Source organism: Lithobates pipiens, unplaced genomic scaffold, assembly GCF_037356315.1.
Source record: "Lithobates pipiens isolate NorthernLeopardFrog02 unplaced genomic scaffold, aLitPip1_a1.2 Scaffold_25, whole genome shotgun sequence".
Lineage (NCBI taxonomy): Eukaryota > Metazoa > Chordata > Amphibia > Anura > Ranidae > Lithobates > Lithobates pipiens.
Genome location: NW_027507787.1, coordinates 224388195 through 224415713, shown reverse-complemented (window position 1 = coordinate 224415713; position 27519 = coordinate 224388195). Strand labels below are relative to the sequence as shown.

At 42.2% G+C, this 27519-nt stretch overlaps 1 protein-coding gene across 2 annotated transcripts in view; it reads right to left on the bottom strand.

Moving 5' to 3' along the window:
* Positions 1 to 27519, bottom strand: part of LOC143930918 (alpha-2-macroglobulin-like) — a 177152-nt gene that overhangs the window by 52387 nt on the left and 97246 nt on the right. For both annotated transcript variants that reach the window (XM_077455604.1, XM_077455605.1), the window contains exons 21-24: positions 20415 to 20536; positions 6984 to 7044; positions 5766 to 5849; positions 3618 to 3794 (exon numbers count right to left, since the gene is read on the bottom strand). In XM_077455604.1, coding sequence (XP_077311730.1) covers positions 3618 to 3794; positions 5766 to 5849; positions 6984 to 7044; positions 20415 to 20536 — 444 coding nt within the window. The remainder of the gene's footprint in view (positions 1 to 3617; positions 3795 to 5765; positions 5850 to 6983; positions 7045 to 20414; positions 20537 to 27519) is intronic.

Sequence of the window (27519 nt, the reverse complement as noted above, 5' to 3'; positions counted from 1 at the left end):
GAGTAATGGCGGGGTACTGCACTGCAGAGTAATGGCGGGGTACTGCAGAGTAATGGCGGGGTACTGCAGAGTAATGGCGGGGTACTGCACTGCAGAGTAATGGCGGGGTACTGCAGAGTAATGGCGGGGTACTGCAGAGTAATGGCAGGGTACTGCACTGCAGAGTAATGGCAGGGTACTGCACTGCAGAGTAATGGCGAGGTACTGCACTGCAGAGTAATGGCGGGGTACTGCACTGCAGAGTAATGGCGGGGTACTGCACTGCAGAGTAATGGCGGGGTACTGCACTGCAGAGTAATGGCGGGGTACTGCAGAGTAATGGCGGGGTACTGCAGAGTAATGGCAGGGTACTGCAGAGTATGCACTGGTATTGCAGAGTATTGGCAGGGAATTGAGGGGTTAAATTCGGTGAGCAGCGATGTGGGCACTGCAGATGCAGCCCACATCGCTGCTGACGCAGATCTCTTTCCCCTCCGCTGTACCGATCGTTACAGAAAGGGGAGGGAGGAACAGGCGTCATAACATGACGCCGGTTTGTTTCCAAGTGATCACTCCGTCATTTGACGGAGCAATCACGTGGTAAACGGCCGCTATGAGCGGCCGTTTACCGTGATGCGCCGGGTCCTATGGACCCGGCGGTCACGGATGCTCTCGAGTGCGCACACCTCGGGGCACGCGAGAGCAGAATTCTGGGAGGCCGTTAATTAACGGCCTCTCTGAGTTAAACAACCGCCCTGAAGCCGTTAATCGGCAATGGGCAGTTGTTAAGTGGTTAAAGCTAGATCACTAGCTATATAGGTGAGGTGAATATAGTGGTGTATACTGCAGTCAGGGCACAGACAACAACCACTACACAGCAGCAAGATAGGAAATCAGCCAAAAACGATTGATGTGTACTGTGTTGAAGGTACACAGAACACCCACTGCTTCAGATGCAAAGTAACACACTACAGGAGGCCGCCTTAAAGGCGGCCTTATATAGTGTGGGGCATGCACTACACAGCCTGAGCTATGATTGGCCACAGGCAGGATGCCTGTGGCCAATCATGGCTCTCCTCGCTGCCGGCGCTGCGATTGGCCAAGCATGCGGGGTCACAGTGCATGCTTGGCCAATCATCGGGCAGCAATGCACTGCGCCAACGCAGTGCATTGTGGTCCGCGCGCGCGTCACTCGAATTTTGACGCGAACGGCCAAAACGTTCGGAATTCGCCGAACGGACGAACAGCCAATGTTCGAGTCGAACGTACGTTCGACTCGAACACGAAGCTCATCCCTACTCAGCATTAGTAAGAGGGGGTGAATAAGTTACTACTGATCTATGTGTAGTGCACACCGAAAGGAGACGCACGTATAAAGGGATCCCCCACCCTGCACAGCCAGGCACACCGCATCTTCACAACACACTTGAGTCAGAAGAACAGTCCAGTGCTGGTTTTTGTATTTTTATTAGGGGAATAAACTTGGATAGGGATAGGAATATTATGGGATGTCCACTTGATCAAGGCAATAGGCAATGAGGGAGACAACTATATACAGTCCGTAGATACACTTCTCCTCTACCTCCAGCACAAATCTTGTCCGGAAGAGAAGAAAACATTGATCGCCCACTTGAATCCAAAAGATGCTGTTGAATTTTCTTTATTGTCATGAGCCAGACAAAATTGCAACAATGATCAGTTTGACGCGTTTCTCACGAAAAAAGAACCGTGCTTGTGACAAGAATCTTTTGGATTCAAGTGTGCGATCAATCTTTTCTTCTCTTCTTGATATTGCCTACGGTGATGAGCTGGGATCAGCACCTTGGATCTGGTGTGTCCATTTTTTGCTTGAAGCGATGTGTGCACCTTTGTTCTGTTCAGATTCTGTTTGTATATTTTTTGGGGATATTTATTATAGCAAAAAGTAAAAAATATTGCTCTTTTTTCAAAATTGTCGCTCTTTTTTTGTTTATAGCGCAAAAAAAAAAAACTGCAGGGGTGATCAAATACCACCAAATGAAAGCTCTATTTGTGGGAAAAAAGGATGTCATTTTTGTTTGTGAGCCACATCGCACGACCACGCAATTGTCAGTTAATCACTTAAGGACCGCCTCCTGCACATATACGTTGGCAGAATGGCATGGCTGGGCACAAGCACGTACCTGTACGTTGCTCTTAAAGTGCCCAGCTGTGGGTCGGGAGCGCGCCGCCTGAGCTCCGTGACCGTGGCTGCGGGATCAGCGGACCCGATCACCACTGGTGTCCCGTGATCGGGTCACAGAGCTGAAGAACGAGGAGAGGTCTGTGTAAACAAACCTCTCCCTGTGCTTCCTACTGTGGCTGTCACCGATCATCTGTTCCCTTTTATAGGGAAAGACCCTTCTTTGGGTCCCTTTTTTTTCTCCAACCCTCTCCTCCTCCCTCTCCCCTCCCCCTCCCATTACTACCCTCAGACCTACCATTAATTGCCTGCTACCCATCATTACCACTCTCAGCCCACCTAACATCTAAGGATGCCAGCCTGTACGTTAAAAAACAATCCTCCCCCATTTCTCTTTTTTTCAGTGGCTTCCAAGGTAATATATCCCTTTATTATTTTTTATTTATATGCCATACCCGGTCAGTCATTGCGGTTATGCTGACCTGCCCGAGCATATAATTTACTTGCATCTATACATATTTTCTATAGATTACCCCCTGCGGGTCTTGAGAGGGACTCCCACTGATGCCCTTTGTTGGGTGAACCCCTTTTCCTTGAGGTTCGGGGCATTTCCAACTAGGGCGGGAGCTACTTTAAGGATCAGGCTCCACCTCCTGGGTCCTTCGTCGGGTATGAGGAGATACAAGGCAGTGTTTATCCTGTTTCCCTGAGTTCTATAACTGTTTTTATCTATTTGTATATATGGATGCATTTGTGACATACCGAGCTTCTGATACAGGGTCAGTACAACACAGTTCTTACTCAATGTCAGTATGCCACTGTGACTATAACCGCTGTATTTTGCTCATTAGCTATGTATTCTTATGTTATTTTTTTCTTTATAGATTTATACTGTATTTGTGCTGATTCATTTCCCTGAAGAAGAGTTTGAAATACTCAAAACGCATCGGAATAGGAATATATTTCCTGTATTTTGCTCTTTGTGTTCATTGTTTACTGCATCCTGTCTTGTTTTTTTGTATCTATACACTCAAACATACCCCCTTACTAGATGGGCTGCCGTTTGCCCATATTACTACATTTTTTACATGAAGTAAAATAAAAACCTTTGCTTTAAAGTAAGTATTTGTCCTTTCCCTTTAAAGTCCCACTGAGTCACCCCTCTCGAACCTACCATTTAACTGGGATGTGGGTCAGGCCATTTCCAGACCATTTGAAGCACTTAAACCCCCCCCCCCCCCCCTCTTTGATCTTCTTACTTCCAATATGTCTGAGAAATATCATAATCAAACTTTTTTATTTCAGATGAAGGTAAAATTATGGATTAAAGTTTGCTATAATTCTTGTCGTTCACCTGAAGGCTGTTTTTTTTATTTTTAACAAAACTTGCGGTTTCATTATAAGCGATAGTTAATATGCACAAAAGGATATATAAAGTTAGTAAAAAAGAGAGGTAATCTGGCCCAGCATGTCTCACCACTGTCCAGGAACCCGATAGCTTTGTGCTTTATCTCTGGTGTCAGCAGATTAGTGTTCTGAAGATATTCCAGAATGAAGATATTGGGGGCAAAGAGGACCATATTCTGTTCTCCACACCCAGATGGCATGGCAAGAAGACGATCAAGGTTCTCCATGGCTGTACCCATCAGATCTCCTGTAGGAGAATATCATGAGGCAAATTTTTGTTAGAAATGGTATACAAGAAGGAAGTCAATATTGACGACAAAGAGAAAGAGAACTATCTCATCGCTTATGTAACTCAACAGGTTTCTATCCACCCACATCCAATAATCCACATCCACATCCAAGTCTGACTGCAATCTTCTTCAACTTTATTTTTTCTTTAAATAGCAGCCTGGGCCCGAAATCTTTAGAATATTGTCCACCCTACTAAGCAGGCTGGCTACTCCTGACCCAGCTTTTGTATTGATGAACCACTGTTCACCTGGCCTTACAAAGGCCCAATCAAAACTAGCAATATACATCATTACAGCTTCTAAACAGACTATCGCTAGGGCCTGGAAATCCTCATCTCTCTGCTCAGTAGAGACTAAAAATAGGGTCACCCAAGCTATGATCCACAGTAAGACTGAGATGACCATCCAAGAAAAGATCCCAAGACACCTGAAAATATGGCAACCATGGGCGGATCATTTCCTCACTCCATGCTTCGATCCCAGGCTCCTGGAACCTTAAGGTTGCGAGACCAAACTCCTACTTTAGTTAGTCCCTTGCCCCGATACGGAACAGATGGCCTCTCCCTCCTCCCTTGTCACCTCACCCCTTTTTGCGGTTTTTCTTACACTCTTTCTTCTCTTTCTCTTTTTCTTTCTTCTTATCTCCTTCCTTTTGATAGCCTTCATCTCCCTCTTCAGACGTTATCTGAAGACATGTGGTCGGGGCCTCTTTGGATACTCCTCTGAGGCCCTTTCCAAGGTCGTTACTCTCCTTTGTAAATTATTGTAATATAACTACCCGTGTCATGTGCATCAGACAGGAGTTTCTTCTCTCCTACACTTCCTCTACTTATTATGTAATGTTATCATCTGGTTAACATGTACAAAGACACCGGTTCATTGTACTACGTAGTCATTGTCTTTCATGCAATGTTTATTACCTACTTCTAATAGAAAAATATTGAACGAAAATAAAAATAGAAGCCTAACCGAAAAAGATCGCACATGCGCTTTGTCTTGCAGCCTTAATCATAGCTTAAAGGAAGCCAACATGTACATAAAGTTCCACTTTAAGCCATTGATATGTAAAGGTCCATCTATGCTTACCAATAAAACTGATCGGTTTGATCAAGGGTGTTTATAAATGATGTGGATCTATTGAAAACTAGAGATTATAGGTGTTAGGCAAAGATTAAGGCATTATGGGATATTTAGAGTGAATGTTGGTAAATTATGAGGCTCCTACTGCCTCACAGAAGATGTTCTATTGAATGAAACATACGTCAGGCAAGGCAAGGAATAGCGATGACGTCTTAGCACTTGTGGAAAGTGCCTGACTGATGTTTTTCCGATATGCCTGTGTAACCTATCTTTGCTGTAAGTAGATTTGCTATTAAACTCTTGTTCTTTTAATTGAATGCTGCACAATTAGTTTTTTCCTCTTGTTTCTGGTTTACTGCATGATCGGGTCTGAGGCTCCTATGAGATCAATATATGCATCACTGGCATCCCTTAACAGGCTGAACAGTTGAGCTGGCTTATATCTGAAGTGAGGGGTGAACACTCACAAATGAGTGTATAGGTATGGAAAGGTCTTTTTATCTGGTAAGAAGATGTTTTGTTTTATCTATCCCTTGGGTATGATACACCCATCGTTAATTGGAAGGACACCACCCATTTTTCACCTAAAAATTAACTGGTATTTGGACACTTTCATCACTTTAAACATTTAATGTGTTTTGGATTATGTGAAGGACTTTAACGGTTCATATCCTCTGATAATACCTTGAGGAAAGACTTTATAATATATATCACTATTTTGACAGCGCAACATTTTTTCTTTCTTTATTTGCTTTTATGGTAATTATGAATGTTTAGGAATAAAGTACTAAAGTATACCTACAGTATGTGATTTTTATGATAATTGAAAAAGATTCTATAAATCTTACCCAGTACTGTGATATAAGCTCTCTCGGAATTCTCTAGGATTTTTTCTGGAATCTTCAATTTGACTTCCTCTGTCTTTGAATTGTCTGGAATGAAAAGATATTCAGTACACCGCCAATGAAAAAGTGCAGTGTATAACATAACTTCCATATTTTATATCCAAAGCTGTGGGGACTGTGACGGACCCCCGTACTCAACAGGTGTATGTTCGCCATATAAGCTTTCCTTGTCCGATACCAGCCCGATCCAAGATCCCTTAGACCACACAGTCAATGGCGAAAAATTTCTGCAATTAAATTCAGAGTTCCTCTCATGCAACGGCAGGGGGGTGGGTTCTTGCTATCCTTTTTGGATTTTTACATTATTTTGGGATATAGGGCACAATTCACTAAAGGTTATCGCATGTCTTATGATGGCCACATGACCACCTTGCCCATGCGATAATGAAAATGTCCATTCGCTATCAATCCTATGCAGTATTTAATGGAAACACCAAAAACAATGGTCACAACTTTTGACACATTTTTGGGACTATTGTCATTTATATAGCCATCAGTGCTATAAAAATTCACTGATTATTGTGTAAATGTCACTGGCAGGGAAGGGGTTAAACACTATGGGGCGATCAAGGGGTTAAGTGTGTCCTAGAGAGTGATTCTAACTGTAGGGGGGATCGTCTCACTAGAACATGACAGAGATCACTGCTCCCTATGACAGGAAGCAGGAAGCAGTAGATCTCTGTCATGTTGCTAGGCAGAACAGGGAAATGCCTTGTTTACATAGACATCTCCCCGTTCTGTCTCTCTGTGACACAATCGCGGGCCCTTGGCAGGCATGGAATCCGCGGGCACAGTCACGGAGTATGCGGCAGCGCATGCGTGCCCACAATGCCACAATTTAAAGGGGACATACTTGTACGGCCATTTGCCCAGCCATGCCACTGTGCCAACGTACACCATCGTGCGCTGGTCGGCAAAGGGTTAAATATTGCTGATGTAAATATCGTCAACACAATGTTATCATGTGCAAAATCTGGATCCTTTCCCTAAAGTCAAGAAAATACAACAATATCTGTCCAAAACGAATAAAACATTTCTTTCTCAATAGCAACCAATAGGATCCCTGCTTTCATTTGCAGTTTATAAAACAAAAGCCAACGTCAAAATAATCGATATGGGCAACACAAACGGTTTCTGTAAACCTGTCCAGATATTCCTCACCTTTTCCCTCATTCGTGCACATCAGAGAGCTAAATGATTTCTCCACCAGGACACCTCCAGGCTGTGAGGATCAGTAAAAGAAACATTATATAGTTTGTTGTGTTACATAATAATTTCTCTGCATATAAAATAGTTAGGGACAAGTCGGTTCAGTTTGCACCAGAACATGCGAACAGACAAAAAAATTGTGTGCGAATGCGCAAACACCGTTAAATTCTATGGGACACGAACATGAAAAATCAAAAGTGTTCATTTTAAAGGCTCATATGCAAGTTATTGCCATAAAAAGTGTTTTGAGACCTGAGTCCTGCCCCGGGGGACATGTATCAATGCAAAAAAAAGTTTTTAAAATCACTGTTTTTTTCAGGAGCAGGGATTTTAATAATGCTTAAAGTGAAACATTAAAAATTAAATATCCCTTTAAATATCATGCCTGGGGGTCCCCTTAGTATGCATTTAAAGTGGAGCATCTTTCTCATGTGTTTTACTGGGCCGCATGCAAAATGACATTTCTAAAAGAAAAAATGTCATGTAAACTTGCTCGCAGCTGTAATGTATTGCCAGCTCCCGGCAATATAAATAAAAATCAATGAAAACATTGGTGTGCCCCCCCCCCGTCCATACCAAAAAAATTGTGTGGCCCCCCTCCCCCAAAAATCCATACCAGACCCTGGCATGCAGCCATGGCAGGCTAGGAAAAGGGGAGGATGAGTGAGCTCCCCCCTCCTGAATCATGGGGAGAGTGCTTTGGGATCCCCCCAAAGCACCCTCTCCCCATGTTAATGGGAAAAAGGGCCGTCACCCCACAACCCTTGCCCTGTGGTTGTCGGGGTCTGCGAGCAGGTGAGGCTTATTGAAATCTGGAAGATCCCGCCCCACCCATGTGAATGGATAGGGGTACATTGTACCCCTACCCATTCACCAAAAAAGTGTCAAAAAAGTAAAAACAGGAGACCGTTTTTGACAAATCCTTTATTCTCTTTATTTCACCTCAATGCATAGAATGCCAATTAATATAAATAGCGCAGCGCAAAAAGCAAAAGTCCACGCGTATTGATCATATATGACAACACAAAGAGCATGTAGAGTGAGAACACCACGTGGAAAGGCCGCTGAATGCTTGTATGTGACACTCCTTCCCCCAGTAGAAGTGAACTCTTACCAGCTCAGATGGACCTCTGAATGTTCAGATGGTCAAATGCGCGTGTTCACACTCTCAGTGTGCAGGATTCGTTATTTCCACATACAAATACAGCAGTACTCCAGATATTTAAAACGCTTGCAGCCAATTCCGAGAAAGGAAAATGGATACACTCCAGATGTCAGTAGGTGCGTTTGCATAAGCAAAAAAAATCCAGGAGCAGAAAGAGAAAACATACAAAAAAAAACGATCTAAGTGTAGCAGTAAATAGATCGCTTTATTAAAATATTCATTAAAAAAAAGGGATTTCTTGTAGCACAGACAGAATATAAAAAATCCTTCAATATCAAAGACCACAGTTTAGTCAATGAGTTTGCTACATAACAGTAAGTGGCTGTCAATACAGCTTAACACCGCTAGATGTCAGTAATGGTCCATGATGGTATCAAATCTATAGATGAACCATGTACAGCGCCAGATACTTTTAAAATGAAAAAAGTGTGTGAAGCAAAAAACGACACAGTATTAGACGGCGGGTGACGTCCGTGGTAAGCTCCTCCCCCGTACGTACGTTACGTCCTAACAAGGACTTCGTCAGCGGTGGGTGGAGCTAAACAGCGTCACCCTTATCCTTATGTAGTGATCTGTTGCCATGGTGAGCCTGCAATTTAATCAGACGGCGGTGGCCGGAAGCGGAAGACCGCCGCCATGTTGATGCCAAAAAGAACTTGCTTCACACATGGGGACACTTAACCCAAGCGTCCAAACACAGTACACTGCCATAATAAAAGTAAAAATTACTTTAAAACAAGAAAACAGCACAGCAGGAACAGCCCATTGCATATAACTTGCTAAATAGCTACCATTGCAACTTGCTAATACAATGTGTATATATTAAAATTTATATGATATATAATACTATATATATATTTTTAGCAAATATACACCATTTTTATAAAAATGCAATTTTTATAAAAAATACCATATTTTTAAAAAAATACCATATTTTTTTAAAAATACCATATTTAAAAAAAAAAACCTGTGGACATTTCACCCGCCGTCATAAATCATTCATCAAAAATTATCATTATAATTTATCAGAAATAAAACAGTTTAAGTCTAAATCGACATTTAATCCTCCCGGAATAAGAACCCTGGTCTCGTGAATCCAAAAAGATTCGCGTTGACTAAGGCTTCGAATGAAATTACCTCCCCTCCAATGTTTCTTCACTTTTTCCACGCCCCAAAACTTGGATATTTCCATGATAGAGACCCTCGATGCCTCAAGTTTTGGGGCGTGGAAAAAGTGAAGAAACGTTGGAGGGGAGGTAATTTCATTCGAAGCCTTAGTCAACGCAAATCTTTTTGGATTCACGAGACCAGGGTTCTTACTCCGGGAGGATTAAATGTCGATTTCGACTTAAACTGTTTTATTTCTGATAAATGATAATGATAATTTTTGATGAATGATTTATGACGGCGGGTGAAATGTCCACAGGTTTTTTTTAAAAATATGGTATTTTTTAAAAAATATGGTATTTTTTTAAAAAGATGGTATTTTTTATAAAAATTGCATTTTTTTTTTTTTTCAAAATTTTTTTTATTGAATATGAGAATACAGAACATATAAATGCCATATGACAGATACTTGTCACAGAAAGATATCAGATAACACATTGGTCACATCATACAAGAAGGGTTGAATTGTAGAACCATTGGAGGGTACAATAGCAAATTACAAATGTCTACAGGATCATTCTGCAGCTCACCATAATATCGAGGTCTGAGCTATGCTGATAAATCTAACAATGTTCCGTATGACTTAGAACAGGATGACCAGATGCGATACTATAAAAAGGAACGAGGGAGACAGGAGGGAGTAGAACGTGTCTGCTTGCTTAACATTGAATATGTGCTTATTGGGGAAGGGTGGGGGGGGTAGGGGAGCTACAAGGATGATAAAGAAAGTTACGAGGAGAGGGAAAGAGTCGGAAAGGAAAGTTTTAGTAAGAGGCAGGGAATATATGTAAGAGAACTCCGCTGCTCGCCTGCCCTAGAAGTTGGATTGTGTAGTGATGTTGACCAAATTTATCTCTCTATTTAGCTCATCAGGAAAGAAAAGATATAGGAGGGTACCGTCCAGCATCGCCGGGTGACGGAATAATTTGTAACTCTCGGATACCATAGCATGTTTAACTATGTAATGTCGGTGATTCAGGCATGTTATGACTGGATTATATTGTGAAATTCAGGGGTAGTTATTTCGATCCAAATTTTGTCAGTGTGTCTTTGTGTATATGAATTAATTCTTCCAGTTCAGCTATTTTATTTATTCTTCGTAACCATTCTTTGGTAGAGGGGATGGAGGTAGACTTCCAGTGTACTGGAATGCATTGTTTGAAGTGATGAGATGAAGCGTTAATGATTTGCGATAGGAGGATGGAGAAGAAGTATTATGATGAAGAAGGTATTGGGCTGGTGTGAAGTGTATGTCCGCTCCTGTAATCTTCTTGATCAATGTATGTATGTCCTGCCAAAAGGGTTGTATGGCCGGGCACAGCCACCAAAGGTGGATAAGAGTGCCCCGATGTTGCTGGCATCTCCAACAAACGTCTGTGGTCTGGGGGTCCCAAATATGTGTTTGAGTGGGTGTTCTATACCAGCGACTTTGGAGTTTAAATCCATTCTCTTGGGTTGAGACGTTTAATGTGCCCTTATGTATGTTGAGAAATATATTTTCCCATTCTTCCCTGGACAGTGAAATTTCTAAGTCTTTTTCCCAGGCTTTGCAAGCTAAAGATTTTTCTGGATGATCTTTGAGAAATAGGAGGGAGTGTGTCTGGGATATGAGATGAGTCTGGGGCGTCTTGGAGGAGCATAGTAGTTCGAAAGGGGTCAGTTGTCTAGAACAGTCGGTGTGATGATTAATGTGTGTTAAGTAATGTCTTATTTGTTGATAAGTCCACATAGGTATGGGGGGTTTCTGTAGGTCCGTCGCTAATTGGTTTGCTGTTAACAATCGACCATTTTTGTAAAAGGATTTCGCTAGTATCATATCTTGGTTCCAGTGTCTAATAAGGAAAGTCTCATGTAATCCTGGCAGGAAGTCAGGGTTCTGTTTCAAAGGAGTCAGCGGTCCAATATTCGAGGAGACGCCGTTTTGTGGGCACGAGTTATAGAAACTCCGTAGTGTCGATGTTATAAGTGGGTACGACTTCGCTGTGGCAGGTATTCTGAACCGTGGTAACCACGGTAGTGAACGAAGTGGGGAGTCCACGAACGAGGCTTCTAGGTCTACCCAGTTTTTGAAAGGAGCATGTATGTTCCAGTCAATAATCCTCGTCAGATGCGTAGCTTTGTAGTAATTCATGATGTCTGGAAGACCTATACCACCTCTATCTTTGGGCATGGAAAGTTGTGTATAGCTAATTCTGGGCCTCCCCTGACCCCAAAGAAAACTGGTACAAGCCTGTCTATAGGATTTTAAAAAGGCCGGAGGGATTTTAATAGGCAATGCTTGTATTAAATATAGGATACGCGGGAGGATATTCATTTTTAGAATGGCGGCCCTACCAAACCATGAAAAAATCGGTTTATTCCACTGTTTTAAATCCAGTATAATTTTATTCAATATGGGTGGATAGTTTTTTATGTATAAATCGTTCAGATTGTTGGGGATTTGCGTGCCTAAATATGTGATTGACTCGTTCGTCCACTGAAAGGGAGCTTACACTGTTCTACAAGAGCCTGTGATAATGAGATGTTGAGGGCATAGGATTTAGTGAAATTTATTTTAAGATTGGATAGTAGGTTGAATATATGGAATTGTTTCAATAGGGTTGGAATCGTAATGAGGGGGTTGGTGAGGAACAGCAAGATATCATCTGCATATGCCGCTATTTTATATTCTCTTATTTTGGAGTGGATACCCGTGATTTCGGGGTTTTTCCTTAAACTGTTTAGGAAGGGTTCTAATGTAAGGATATAAAGAATCGGAGACAAAGGGCATCCCTGTCTGGTCCCGTTGCTTATGGAGAAGGCATTCGATAGGGTGTTGTTTACTCTAATCTTTGCTGTCGGATTATGATATAACGATTGGATAAAACACATCATCTGAGGTCCTAGACCAATTGTTCGTAAAACATTGTGCATATAGTCCCAAGCTACCCTATCGAATGCCTTCTCCGCATCGAGTGAGAGAAAGAAGCCCTTCTGACCGGTGGTTGTGATAAGGTGATGCAAATTGATAGCCTTAATCGTATTATCCCTAGCTTCACGACCAGGGACAAATCCTACCTGGTCACAAGAAATTAATCGGGGGATGAGCGGAAGGAGTCTGTTAGCTATTATTTTGGAAAATAATTTCAGATCTACATTGAGTAGATAAATGGGCCTGTAGTTTTCAGCCTTAGTCGAATCCTTGTCTCCTTTAGGGAGTACCACAATGTGTGCTTCAAGCAAATCTTGATGCAGTGGCATGGTGTCTGAGATGGCATTGAAGGCCCGTCTGAAAGGGTCTTGAAGGACCCATGAAAAAGTCTTATAGTACAGTGCTGGTAGTCCATCGGGGCCTGGACTCTTACCATTTTTGGTCTGTTTAAGAGCCTTTGTCAATTCTAACGGAGTAATAGGACTATCCATTTCAGACACAATGTCAGGGTTTCGTAATTTAGGACAGAAATTTTCTAAAAATTCTGTCATTTTCTGTTGTCTAGCTGCATGGGTTGGAGCAGTGGGGTGTGCGTTATCAATGTTATAAAGTTTAGAATAAAAACGTTCAAACTCTCTGGCTATATCTACATTAGTCGTCAGTTTTTGTCCATTGGGGAGTATAAGGCGTGTACTGTATTTTTCGATTGTTTGGCCTTTAGTGCTTGAGCCAGCATGTGACCATTTTTGTTGCCAAATTCGTAAAATTGTTTCTGAGAAAGCATAAATTTCTTTCGGGCGGATTTCCCTAATTCTTTACGAATGGAGGTGCGGATGTCTTGTAGGGCCTAAAATGTCTGTGCGGCACGTGTACGTTTGTGAGTCAATTCTAAGACTTTAAGTTTTGCGAACATGTCTGATAATCGCTGTTTCCTTTCACGGCGACTTGCAGCCGAAATAGAGATAAGTTTGCCCCTTATTACACTCTTATGGGCAGCCCATATAAGAGGTGTCCGGTGTGTTGTTGTTCACAAAATAATCAGTGAGGCATTGTTGTAACTCTGCAACTCTTGCAATATCAGTCAAGATGGATGAGTCTAGTTTCCAGATGTGAGTTCGGTCCTGTGTAGCTGGCAATGTCAACGTGATTGAGATGGGGTGATGATCTGACAAGAGCATGGGTTCTATCGTCGCTTGTGTTAAATACGGTAGATCTGTTTGAGTCAGGAATATGTAGTCCAGTCTAGAATACCTGTTATGTGGGTTAGAGTAGAATGTATAGTCTTTTTCGGTCGGGTGCAGGGTTCTCCAGGTGTCATGAAGCATGAGGCCTTGAAGAGTCAGTTTTATTTGTTTTAGAGCCCTGTACGGGAGATGGGATATGCCTGTGGAGGTGTCCACCAAGGGGTCCAGGGGGACGTTGAAGTCGCCTCCCAGTATTAATATGCCGGATTGGAAAGTCGCTAATTGGTTCGTTATTGATCTAAAAAAGGGAACTTGGGCTGTATTGGGACTATATATGTTAGCTAGTGTGACTGGTCTATTGTAGATCGAGCCATTGAGGAAGACGAATCTACCCTGGTCATCAATTACAGTATCCGTGATTTGGAGAGGTACGTTTTTAGACAATAATATCGAGACCCCTTTCGTTTTAGAGTTAGGTGTAGTTGCGTGAAAACTGTGTGGATAGTAAAAATTGGAAAGTTTCGGCGTCATCTGAGAGCTAAAATGAGTCTCCTGAATGAAAACAATATCTGCTCTCATGGTTTTCATATGTGCCAGAAATTGGGTTCGTTTTTCAGGGGTATTTAAACCGTTCGCATTGATAGATATGATCTTGAAGGAGTCACCGTCGATTTTAGTGGATTTCTTCCGAGGATGCATAATGGGATAAGAGCTGTTTGCGTTATGGATATCTGCAAATGTTATAGGCGAGCAGCGGAGTTCACGAAAAAAGAAACGAAGAGAGGATACGAAGATGTAGCAGATATAATGAAGATACGGAAGGAATAAAAGAGGGGGATGTCAGAGAGAAGGGGTACGGGGGTGTAAACCGAGGAGTATGCAAGCGTTACGTGTGGTAGGCAGTGAAGGGGTAGGATATATACGTCACTGGGGTCGGGAAATATAAATAAGAATTTCCCGACAGAAAATAACCAGTGAGGGTCAGATGAATCTCACAGAGATTTCTGTGGTCAAGAGTGATTGGTAACCGAGTAGGAATGAAAAAATTCTCCGTATCCCTTGAGGTCATGACAGATTATAATGGATACCATTGCGAGTATTCAGGTGGGATAAAGGTAGTGGGGCAGTGGGATTGAAAGTGAAGCCTATCCAATTACGAGGGGTGTGAACGTTCTTAGAACGCAGGTATTAAAGTAACTATACTGACTAATCATGTGTTTAGCGTGCGAAGATGTACAGGCGTTTTGGTCAGAAGCTCATGCAACTAAGGTAAGTATGTGATCAAAATTCATTGTCTACACATAGTTAAATAAAGAGGAATATTGGTAGCAAGTTAAGTTGTGGCATAAGTAATAAAGACGTGGTGTCTCTGTCCCTCCCAACATTGTCAACCGGGCGTGTTATCTGGGTGACAGTACACGACTTTTCGCAAATCTATTCTTATGGAATCACAATCAAGGAGGGCGTATGGTTCTGCTAAGCAGTTTAGTAAAAACAGATTCAACGTTTATGCAAAGTGAAAAACTGTAACGATAAAGTTAACATTGGGGGATGACCTGAGAGATATCTAAAAAAAAAAAAAAAACAATGGATAGCTTTATCCTCTTCTTAGTGCACATCCCCATCGGAGGGATCTCCTTGTGGGGGGTTTGTCTTTAAAAGATACGAAGACATCTGTACGCGTAGACCATCTATTCTGTATCTACATACAAGGTCTACTTCAGTGAATACGAATTTATGTGCCTGGCAGACATACAGAATGCTCCTTATCTTTCTGCTAGAAAACCGACGAGATAGGTAATGTAACTAGTTAGAGAAAGTATATGTTCCTTACAGTCAAGAACTTTTATATCAAACATAACCATGGCTAAACAAGATTTGGCCTGTCATAGTAAAGTTCTAAGTGACATACCTTGAAAAAATAAAAAATAATAAAAAAAAAGGAAAAAAACAGAAAAAAGTTACCAGCACTAGAGTCAGTCCATTCTTCAGAAGGGTATTCATCCATTTGCAACCTCTACCAGGGCTGCGCAGTCTTCTTTATTCAGACCACATGCGTGTTAGAATGAAGAGAGAGGGTTTCTGCGTCGCAAACTTGTGAAGAGAGGAGTGAGTTGTAAAGGTAAACGGACAACATGTCCAACCATGAACTGGGAAATGTCTCCTCCATTCTCTTTTTCTCCGCTTGGTCTTCGCTTCTGAGAAATCATACTCTCCTAATATTTGAGTTAAGATCTTCTAGGCTTCCTATGGTCAGGCGAGGCTGTTGGGCTGTTGTTACGCCGGTTTCCTTGTGCTCTGGGAGAGGCAGGGGGAGGGTGAGCCCTTCTGCGTCTGCTGATGCTGAAGTTGTCTGCCTCTGCTATGCCTTCCATTGATTCAGCTCTGTGTAGTACAGGTAGACGAAAATCGCTATACCAGTCGGGTACATCTATGAAAGGTAGATGGAGAGTGTTGCAGAAGTGGTCCAAATCTTCTGGGACTCTGAGATTGACAGTTTGACCATGCTGTGTAACAGAAAGGCAGAGAGGGAATTTCCACCTGTATGGGATCGCACGAGCTCTCAGTACGTCCAGGATAGGTCTTAGTTCTCTTCTCCTCTGCAAAGTAATGGCCGATAGGTCCTGGAATATTTTGACATCAGCGCCTTGATGTTGTATTCTCCCTCCATTTCTAGCCTTACGCATTATTTCTTCCTTAAGTAAGTAATCCGTGAGACAGCAGATAACGTCCCGTGGAGGGTCTGTCTCTCTTCCCCTTGGCCTCAAGGCTCTATGTATGCGCTCCAGTTGGATAGGCGTATCAGGAGGCCTCTCCAGAAGGCCGTTAAAGATGGCCTGAACAGAGAGGTTAAGCATGGCAGGCTCAATAGATTCAGGAAGACCTCTTACCCGTAAATTGTGTCGTCTTCCACGGTTATCGAGGTCTTCCAGGTGGCGATTTATGTCCCGTAGGTGTATCGCATGGGATTCGGAGACTTGTTGTATCCTGCATAGAGTAACGTCATGTCGGGCCTGCATCTCCTCCACCTCCTCTACCCGCATGACCATAGCTTGAAAGTCAGCACGCAGCTCCGACACCGCGGCCGTTAGAGCTCCCTTTATGTCTGCGGTCATTGCCTTCAGATCCGCTATGCTGAGAGCTGGAGGTGTCGGCGGATCCGGTGAATGAGCCTGCGGGCTTCTACTACGGGATCTGTGTGTCCCTCTGCTGTGAGGCGATGCCTCATGGGGTGCCGCGTGCGGGTCTGGTGCTGGTCCTCTAGGCCGCGCTCGGAAAATTTCCGGGATGTGTTGGCTGTTGAGGGCATCTTGGCTCCTGGGTGATCTAGAGCGAAGACCCAAAGCGTTCTGCGATGTGCTCCCCATATTTGCACGTTTACAGGTATCCGGTGGACTGATTGCGGGACCTCTGGGAGTGAGAGCTTTAGAAAGTAGCGTCCATCTTCCTCGGGTACCAAGCCACGCCCCCCGGCATTTTTATTAAAATGGTGTATATTTGCTAAAAATATATATATAGTATTATATATCATATACATTTTAATATATACACATTGTATTAGCAAGTTGTAATGGTAGCTATTTAGCAAGTTATATGCAATGGGCTGTTCCTGCTGTGCTGTTTTCTTGTTTTAAAGTAATTTTTACTTTTATTATGGCAGTGTACTGTGTTTGGACGCTTGGGTTAAGTGTCCCCATGTGTGAAGCAAGTTCTTTTTGGCATCAATATGGCGGCGGTCTTCCGCTTCCGGCCACCGCCATCTGATTAAATTGCAGGCTCACCATGGCAACAGATCACTACATAAGCATAAGGGTGACGCTGTTTAGCTCCACCCACCGCTGACGAAGTCCTTGTTAGGACGTAACGTACGTACGGGGGAGGAGCTTACCACGGACGTCACCCGCCGTCTAATACTGTGTCGTTTTTTGCTTCACACACTTTTTTCATTTTAAAAGTATCTGGCGCTGTACATGGTTCAACTATAGATTTGATACCATCATGGACCATTACTGACATCTAGCGGTGTTAAGCTGTATTGACAGCCACTTACTGTTATGTAGCAAACTCATTGACTAAACTGTGGTCTTTGATATTGAAGGATTTTTTATATTCTGTCTGTGCTACAAGAAATCCCTTTTTTTTAATGAATATTTTAATAAATAAAAAGCGATCTATTTACTGCTACACTTAGATCGTTTTTTTTTGTATGTTTTCTCTTTCTGCTCCTGGATTTTTTTTGCTTATGCAAACGCACCTACCGACATCTGGAGTGTATCCATTTTCCTTTCTCGGAATTGGCTGCAAGCGTTTTAAAGATCTGGAGTACTGCTGTATCCGTATGTGGAAATAACGAATCCTGCACACTGAGAGTGTGAACACGCGCATTTGACCATCTGAACATTCAGAGGTCCATCTGAGCTGGTAAGAGTTCACTTCTACTGGGGGAAGGAGTGTCACATACAAGCAATCAGCGGCCTTTCCACGTGGTGTTCTCACTCTACATGCTCTTTGTGTTGTCATATATGATCAATACGCGTGGACTTTTGCTTTTTGCGCTGCACTATTTATATTAATTGACATGTGATTAAGGTGTTTTTGTATTGCTCCTTTTGGTGTTCAGCTTGCAAATTTGTTTGTCGTACTATACATGTGTGCGCTGATTGTTTTTCTTTTTATTTAAATGCATAGAATGCATTGAGGTAAAATAAAAACAAGGGTTTACAACCCCTTTAAAGTTATTCAAATACTGTATGTAAATAGGATGTTGCTAAATTTTATATAGGTTTTAGTCATCTGTGGGAAGGAAGTTGGAATAACCAACCTCTTGAGAAAACTGCAACCATAAAAAAACACAACACTCTTAAGCAAAAGTGCTAAGTGCAAGTGTAAATTGCATAAGTAACCATTACCATAAGGCAAAATGCTAATGTGCAATAATACAATATGATCAAAGTGCTACTACAGTGATGTCTGTGTAAACATGATAACATAAAATAAAGTCCATAAATTCAAATAAATGTCCATAAAATCATATCAGAAAAAAAATCACTTCAGTAATACGATTAAAGTGTACTATGTGCTGCCAAATTTGCATGCAATCAGGCAGCAATTTTGTACCACACTTGTGCCCCCCTCTTGTGCTCCACTCATCAGATAATACTACCCATCAAAGGGTAACTAGCCTCCACAGTGTCAAATGATTATAAATTAGTTCCTTGCGGTTAACTCCTTGTCTCTTCCTCCCCAGTAAGCTCATGAAAAGACAATAATGATACCCATAGCATGACTCCGTATACCTCTTTTTTATTGCCCAAATAATATAGTTCACTTGCAGGAATCCAAATGATTGCAGGCGTTGTATAACAAAAACCAGGATGTCTGGGTGTTTTCCCACAGACCAAAACCGGATGTGACGTAATGACGCAATGGCCCTCCTAACATGTTTTGTCATGAAGACGGACACCTCTGATGTCACCTTCATGATGAAACGCGTTAGGAAGAGCCATTGCGGTAAGCCAGGGAGTGCAGCACAAGAGAGGGGCATGAGTGTGACACAAAGCTACTGCCCAATTGCATGCACATTTGGCAGCACTTACTACACTTTAATCTTATTACTGAAGTGATTTTTTCTGATATGGACTTTTATTTGAATTTATGGACTTTATTTTATGTTATGTTTACACAGACATCACTGTAGCACTTTGATTATACTGTATTATTGCACATTACCACTTTGCCCTATGGTATAGTTGCACTTCAGAGAGTTGCTTATGCTTTTTTGCTTTTTTATTTATTTTTACAGTTGTGTATGATTTTATTGAAACATTAGAGCACATTTCACATTAGAAGCACCAATTTCACCTACCCTACACCATATACTGCAACGTTTGTATACCTTTGACCAGCTGTGATCTTTTGGCAATTTGACTTACATGCCCCAACACATCTAGCTACAGCATGTCCCATTTTGTATAATGGTGACAACAAAATTTTTAGCTATTTCATTGTAATCCCCTTTATATAACCTTAACTACATAATGGCACACTTTTTGCCTCATCAATATAATGGGGGAAAGTGTTATGCTGCGTACACGCCATCGGACTTTCCGGCAGACTTGGTCCAGTGGACCGGAATTCGTCAAACAATTCAATCGTGTGTGGACTCCAGCTGACTTTTTTTCCCAAAAGTCAGACGGACCTAGAAATAAAACATGTTTCAAATCTATCTGATGGACTCAAGTGCGACGGACTAAAAATCTGGAAAACCGTTCATCTGTGTGCTAGGCTGATGGACCAAATACGACGCAAGGGCAGCTATTGGCTACTGGCTAATGAACTTCCTTGTTTAGTCCCGTTCACATCATCACGTTCAAAACTAACAGACTTTCGAAAGGACTTAGTCCGGTCGTGTGTGGCTAAGTCCGTTTCGTTCAGAAAGTCCGTTGGACCTCCTCCAAAAGTCAGTCGGGAAGACCATGGGAACCTAGTCCGTCTAAAAAAGTCCGGTTGTGTGTACGCGGCGTTAGGGATCCAGGATTTATAGTGGAGACAGCAGAGGATTTCCCTTCCCTTACATTTTATGAAATACAAGCTATGGCTTCACATCAAATGCTATTTTGTCATTTGCTTTGAACAACAAAACAAACTTCCAGTAGAAAAAATATTTACTATGTGAATAAGCTTTACATCTTTATCAAATGGAGGTCTGTGTGCTGATGGCTTTGTTTAGGTTGAACTTTGATGGCACCCAAATCCTACCATGTCCTTCAGAATTGCAACACAATTTTAGCTGGATTTTGTTGCAAATTCTACAATGTCCTTCATAATTGCAACACAATTTTAGCTGGATTTTGTTTAACAGCATGGGAAAGTACGGACATAAGTGAAAAGGAAGGTGGGAAACGTTCTAGATTCTCCAGACGCTATAGAATAAAGCTTGTCTGATGCATACTGACCTGAACAAGTAAAGACTTGACAATTGTATCTGTGCCTCCTTGCTTAGGGACAATTGGGATCTCGTTTTTGCACAACTCTTTTGTGTCCAGAGCCTCAGTTTTCATTGTGATGTTTACTTGTCCTATAATAAAGCATAGATGCTCATTACTAGTAAACATAAGCTACAGAATGTAGCTTTTTATATATCACTAGCATTATCCACAGCATTGTGAAAAACACTGAACTACATTATTAACCTCTCCCCCGGTTTCCACCTGGTCACCACCAAAAACATACACATACATAAGATAGAAGGTGGTAACAAAAGGCTTTGAGACTAGTTTTGTAACACACCAACAGGTGGCAGCAGAAGGCTGCACCACAGTCACAGGGAGCACCGACCTTCATAAGTCAGCCAATAAGGAGAAGGGTTAGTGGGACTTTAGATGAGGCAGATGATACTCAGTTTAAAATTTATTGGAATGTTTATTGGCATAGATAACACACCACGACGCATTAGAATTGACTGCATAATGGTAATTTAATCTATATATATAACAATGACATAAGAAAAATACATACACACACATACTTATACACACATATATACATATATATATATATATATATATATATATATATATATATATATATATATATACACACACATACACATATATATATATATACATACACACACACACACACATATATATATATATATATATACACACACACACACACACACACTACACACACACACACACACACACACACACACACACACACACACACACACACACACATATATATATATATATATATATATATATATACACACACACACACACACACCAAGTGAAAGTACTAATGCGCAAACCAAAATAAATAATAAACTAAGCAGCTACCAACATAAATGGTTTCCCACACAGTGCTAAAATATATATATATATATATATATATATATATATATATATATATATATATATATATATATATATAAACATTATTCATCATATTATATACACTAATATATATTATATATATTATACTTATACACTTAGGCCCCATTCACACCTGAGCGTAGCGTTTTTCGCTTGTTTTGTCGCGTGTATTTGCACGTTTCCATGCAGCATTTTCCGGCAATTTGAGCTTTGGTGTTTTTTTTTTTTCATTTGTTTCATCATTTGTTGCTATGTTTTTAGATTTTGTCATCTGCTTCCTGCTCCAAATAACGCCCAAATCTGCCCGATTCAAGCGACAAAAAAGGGTCCAGAACTTGTTTGAGCTGCATGCGTAGGGCTTCAGGTGACTTGGAGTGGAGATGTGAACCATCTCCATATAGAATAATGGATTTTTTCCCCTCAAGCGTTTTGTAGCTTAGGGCTTCAAGCTACAAAACGCTCAGGTGTGAATGGGGCCTTATAGATGTACTCAAGGTGGGTATTCCTTTTACTCCTGCCTTTACGTTTTTCTTGCCCTCTGGGTAAAATACTAGATTATATTACTTCCCTCTACCCTTCAAGAGCAGATATGCTATGCGTCTGCCCCTGAAGAAGTGGAATATATCCACGAAATGCATCAAGCTTATTAGATGCTACCATGTCTTTAATATACATTTGATTTCCATCCTGACCTATTTTATTTCTATTGATTATCATATTTAGTACTATTGGCACACATCACTGGTTACTGCAAGGTGTCATTATGCGATCTATTTATATATATATATATATATATATATATATATATATATATATATATATATATAATTATTTTTTTTTGCCCTTATTTCATTATGTATATAGATGAAATTACCGTTATTCAATCAATTCTAATGTGATGTGTTATGTTATCTATGCCAATAAACATTCCAATACATTTGAAACTGTATTATCTGCCTCATCTTAAAGAGGAAGTAAACTCTCCCACTTTGATACTTCTCTTCATTTAGTCCATTATAATAAGTAATTATCAGACTATAGCCACTGTAATCCAGCCCAAATCGCATATTACTTACTGTTTAAATAAACTTTAAAAAACTTGTTTCCAGGGGTTAGGCAGCGCCATCTTAAGTATTGTTTTCTGAGTCCACAGTGGAGTGTATTTCCGCCCTTACATTGAGCACTTCCTGTACTGTTAACCAAGCCTCCTTCTCAATCCAACGTTGCTATGGCAACCCTGCTTCCCTGCTCATAGCTGACTTGTTTTATTTCATAGTACTTGTGCCGATTGCCCAATGTGTGTCTTTGTCAGTCTTATCAGCTTCAACTGATAAGACTGCAGTAATGGCCAGGTTTACACTGCACGTGAAGTCACATGGTCACATGGTGTGAGGGAGGAAGCTCTGAATGATTCGGCAACCTCCTGGGATATCAGTAGTGTGCCGTAGGAAGTCCTAATAACAGATAGACAAGCACATAGAGAGTGTGCCGTAAATCAGGGGAGATCTGGGCCTGCTCAGTGATGTCATTCTAAAGAACAAAAAGGATTACAACAATACTAAGCAAGTAAGGAGATATCTACAAGCAGTGTTCATTAGTAGTGATGGACGAACTTCCGACGGGACGTTTCGCGAACGCGGACCGCGAACGGGGCTGACCGTTCGCGAAACTGAGCGTTCGCCGCGGGCCCCATTGACTTCAATGGGAGGCGAACATTTCAAACCTTTAGGTCGAATTTGCAGCCACTAGGTAATTATTAGCAGGAAAAACATAGTCCCACCACATGGCCAATGACATAATACATGTATGAGGTGAATTTGGGATTGATAACTACAAGCATTCTTTTTTTATTTGGGAAATTGTTCTGACAATTCAGGACTGTGGAGCGCATGAAGGCAATGGAGGAGAGGGAAGGTCAGGGACCAGGGTAGGCAAAGAAGAGGGTGCAGGAGATGATCACCAGCAGCGTGACATACAGCAATGACACATGCACCGTGATAGAGGCATCTGACAACAGCACCGTGATAGAGGGCACTGACATCAGCAGCGTGACATAAAGCATTAACACCAGCACCGTGACATACAGCATTGACAGCAACACCGTGATAGAGAGTACTGACATCAGAAGCGTGACATTAAGCACTGACATCAGCACCGTGATATACAGCACTGACAGCAGCACCGTGACATACAGCACTGACATCAGAAGCGTGACATACAGCACTGACATCAGCACAGTGATATACAGCACTGACAGCAGCACCGTGATAGAAAGTACTGACATCAGAAGCGTGACATTAAGCATTAACACCAGCACCGTGACATACAGCATTGACAGCAACACCGTGATAGAGAGTACTGACATCAGAAGCGTGACATTAAGCACTGACATCAGCACCGTGATATACAGCACTGACAGCAGCACCGTGACATTAAGCACTCACACCAGCACCGTGATATACAGCACTGACAGCAGCACCGTAAGCAGCCCCAGGAGTAAGTCAGCACAGCACAGGGATGGTGTGATCCCCTCATAATAAGAACCCCCAGGAGGAAGTCAGCACAGCACAGGGATGGTGTGATCCCCTCATAGTAAGCAGGCCCAGGAGAAACTCAGCACAGCACAGGGATGGTGTGATCCCCTCATAATAAGAACCCCCAGGAGGAAGTCAGCACAGCACAGGGATATCATAAGCAGCCCCAGTAGAAATATGACACCGCTCAACCTCTTCAAAGAGGAGGGTAGGGGCATATAGTACGGTGTGCTTTTTTGGGACAAGGAAGTGAGCCAAATGAAGAAAGAAGGTAGTGCACCTCAACCCTATGTATTGTGGACCGATAACAGTCCTTATAGAATAGCAGACTGTACCTCACTCAACCCTATGTACTGTAGCACCCTAGACCAAGTTACCAGTCCTTATAAGAACTCTTGTGGACCAAGCAGGTTGTGTGTTAGTGATTAGCAGACTGTACGTCAGTCCCTATACCAATGATGGACTGCTGCAGTATAGGGCAGCAGTCAGCAGTAGTGCACCTCAACCCTATGTATTGTGGACCGATAACAGTCCTTATAGAATAGCAGACTGTACCTCACTCAACCCTATGTACTGTAGCACCCTAGACCAAGTTACCAGTCCTTATAAGAACTTTTGCGGACCAAGCAGGTTGTGTGTTAGTGATTAGCAGACTGTACGTCAGTCCCTATACCAATGAAGGACTGCTGCAGTATAGGGCAGCGGTCAGCAGTGGTGCACCTCAACCCTATCTATTGTGGACCGATAGTGGTCCTTACAGAACAGCAGACTGTACTGCACTCAACCCTATGTACTGTAGCACCCTAGACCAAGTTACCAGTCCTTATAGGAACTTTTGTGGACCAAGCAGGTTGTGTGTTAGTGATTAGCAGACTGTACGTCAGTCCCTATACCAATGAAGGACTGCTGCAGTATAGGGCAGCGGTCAGCAGTGGTGCACCTCAACCCTATCTATTGTGGACCGATAGCGGTCCTTACAGAACAGCAGACTGTACTGCACTCAACCCTATGTACTGTAGCACCCTACACAGACCAAGTTACCAGTCCTGATAAAGAGCTTTGTGGAACAAGTGAGTTGTGAATGATTAGCAGACTGCAGCAGAAGGGCAGCAGTCAAGTATAATATTCTTTCTATATTTGGAAGAAAGAATATTATACGTGTACAAGCCTATTACCATACCACTGATACCAGTCCTGAAAAGAACCTTTGTGGAACTAATAGTAACAGCAAGTCTTTAAACTGACCCTCACTGCCTGCCAACACTGCTTCCTTCCTGTCCCTATACAAAGTGGCAAAAAAGAGTAGACTGGAACGATTAGTGGTTACTGAAACAGCTCTTTTGTGGACCTGATAGTAACAGCTAATGATGATGATGATGATGATGATGATGAAAGACTAATCTGGCTGTCCCTGTAGCACACACCGTCCTTTCCCTTTCTCTAAACTGACAAAAGACACTCAGGCTGCTGCAAGAATCAGTAGCACAGCAAACCTATATACACCTAACACCTATACCAGTCCTGAAAAGAACTTTTGTGTACCAAATAGCTAGCGTTTTATCTCTCCCTACTCCACACAGCAACCTTTCCCTATAGTGACAGAAGAAAGAATGTAAAATGGCCACCGGATCGGGTCTATTTATAGGTTAGGGGGAATGTCCAAGTGTCCATGTGCTGTCATGTCTCAATTGGATGGCCTGTACCCCATGACAGACGTGTCATCATAGGTCAAAGTTCTTTTACACATTAAACACGTAAGTCCGCCGGGGCGAACGACGGGAAAAGGCGAGCGAACGCGCGGACCGCGAACGACCGAAATTCGCCGCGAAACGACCGCCGGGCGAACCGTTCGGCCATCACTATTCATTAGGGTTTTTTATGCTGATTTACATGGGACAAAGTTGTGGGGGAGCGTTTACAACCACTTTAAGTCCCACTGACCGTTCTCCTTATTCTCTTATTTAGGCATAAAGGTACATACACATGCACTTCATTTAAAGTCCCACAAACCCCTTGTTCTTCATAAGTCAGTGTGCCAAAAGACATTGTCCTGTGTACATTGTGAGCTGTGCAACTGGTGCTATTCTGACCACGTGTGTTACCACGTTTGCTATTTCATCCACCTCATATACACCAGGGTGCACAGCCATAACAAAGCCTATAACAGCAATTTTAATAAAAACAAAACAGAGTAAGCATTACATTTACCAAATGTTCTCCGGAGGGAACTACATAGCCCAGAAAATGGCAGTGTGTGCGTTTTCAGATGACATATTTGAAGAAATAGGACTCCTTAAAAGCGGCTACACTATTGCACAGCCCAACACAACAAAGCAAAAACGTTCATTCCATTTATTATCTAGCCCTCAATGCCCAAATAGTGTTTTATATCATGCCTTCCTGTAAACACTGATGAGATCACTGGACCCATTGGCAGGACCCAACAGGTAAAACCGAGGATCCTGGCTAGATGACACTAGATGTTCTCCAGCCATAAAAATGAAGTGGGCTCTGTCTTATTTGTTGCAGCTTCGAATGTACATGACCAGGGTAGTCTAAAGGTCCCTCTTTTACCTGTTACCCATTCCACTCCAACCCCCACCCCTTTTACCACAACCCTGAATGATGAGACCACACCTTGCTTTGGAGTAAAATGGCCATAACAGCCTTTATTACCATTACTCAAACACTCCAATCAAAATATATATCTCAATATATAAATAGCCAAATATATATGTCTAACCATAACCAACATCAGGTATAACGAATAGCATATAAATAACATGCCCGGTCTGGTGATCTCTGACGGTGACCCATATTTTACCAAACAACCAACTCACTGCGGTACCCACTTCCACTTAACCAGGCCTCCAGCTGTGACCGCTCGGAGACAACTTCCGACAGTGATAACCATAAAGGTATTCCATCCAACGTTCAGGAATACACCGGAGGGACCCATAATAGCAATGGGCCCCCCACCCCTTATCAGATGACCTCTGATTTACCGCCAACCGTCAAAGACCACCAGACAAACACCGCCAACCCAGTTCCATCCGCACCGCTGTCATGACATCCGATCCTTGCCACCTGAAATAGAACAAAAACAACAACCGAAATACCCCAGCAACCTAACAATAGGGAGGGAGGGTGGGAAAACTGCCTCCTCTCGCTGTCCCTTCCTTCGCACTGCCCGTTGCTCCGCCCCTTCCTCCTTTTAAAGCGCTCCTCCCCTTCCATTACATTCTCCACTTGCTCCTCCCCCATAGCCTCTCTCTCTGCACCTTAACCCCTTAGACCTTATCCACCCTGTCATGTCCGGCCCTTCCTTACTTCCCTTTCAGTCCATCCACTGCGGGCCTCTCTTGACCAGGGTAGTCTAAAGGTCCCTCTTTTACCTGTTACCCATTCCACTCCAACCCCCACCCCTTTTACCACAACCCTGAATGATGAGACCACACCTTGCTTTGGAGTAAAATGGCCATAACAGCCTTTATTACCATTACTCAAACACTCCAATCAAAATATATATCTCAATATATAAATAGCCAAATATATATGTCTAACCATAACCAACATCAGGTATAACGAATAGCATATAAATAACATGCCCGGTCTGGTGATCTCTGACGGTGACCCATATTTTACCA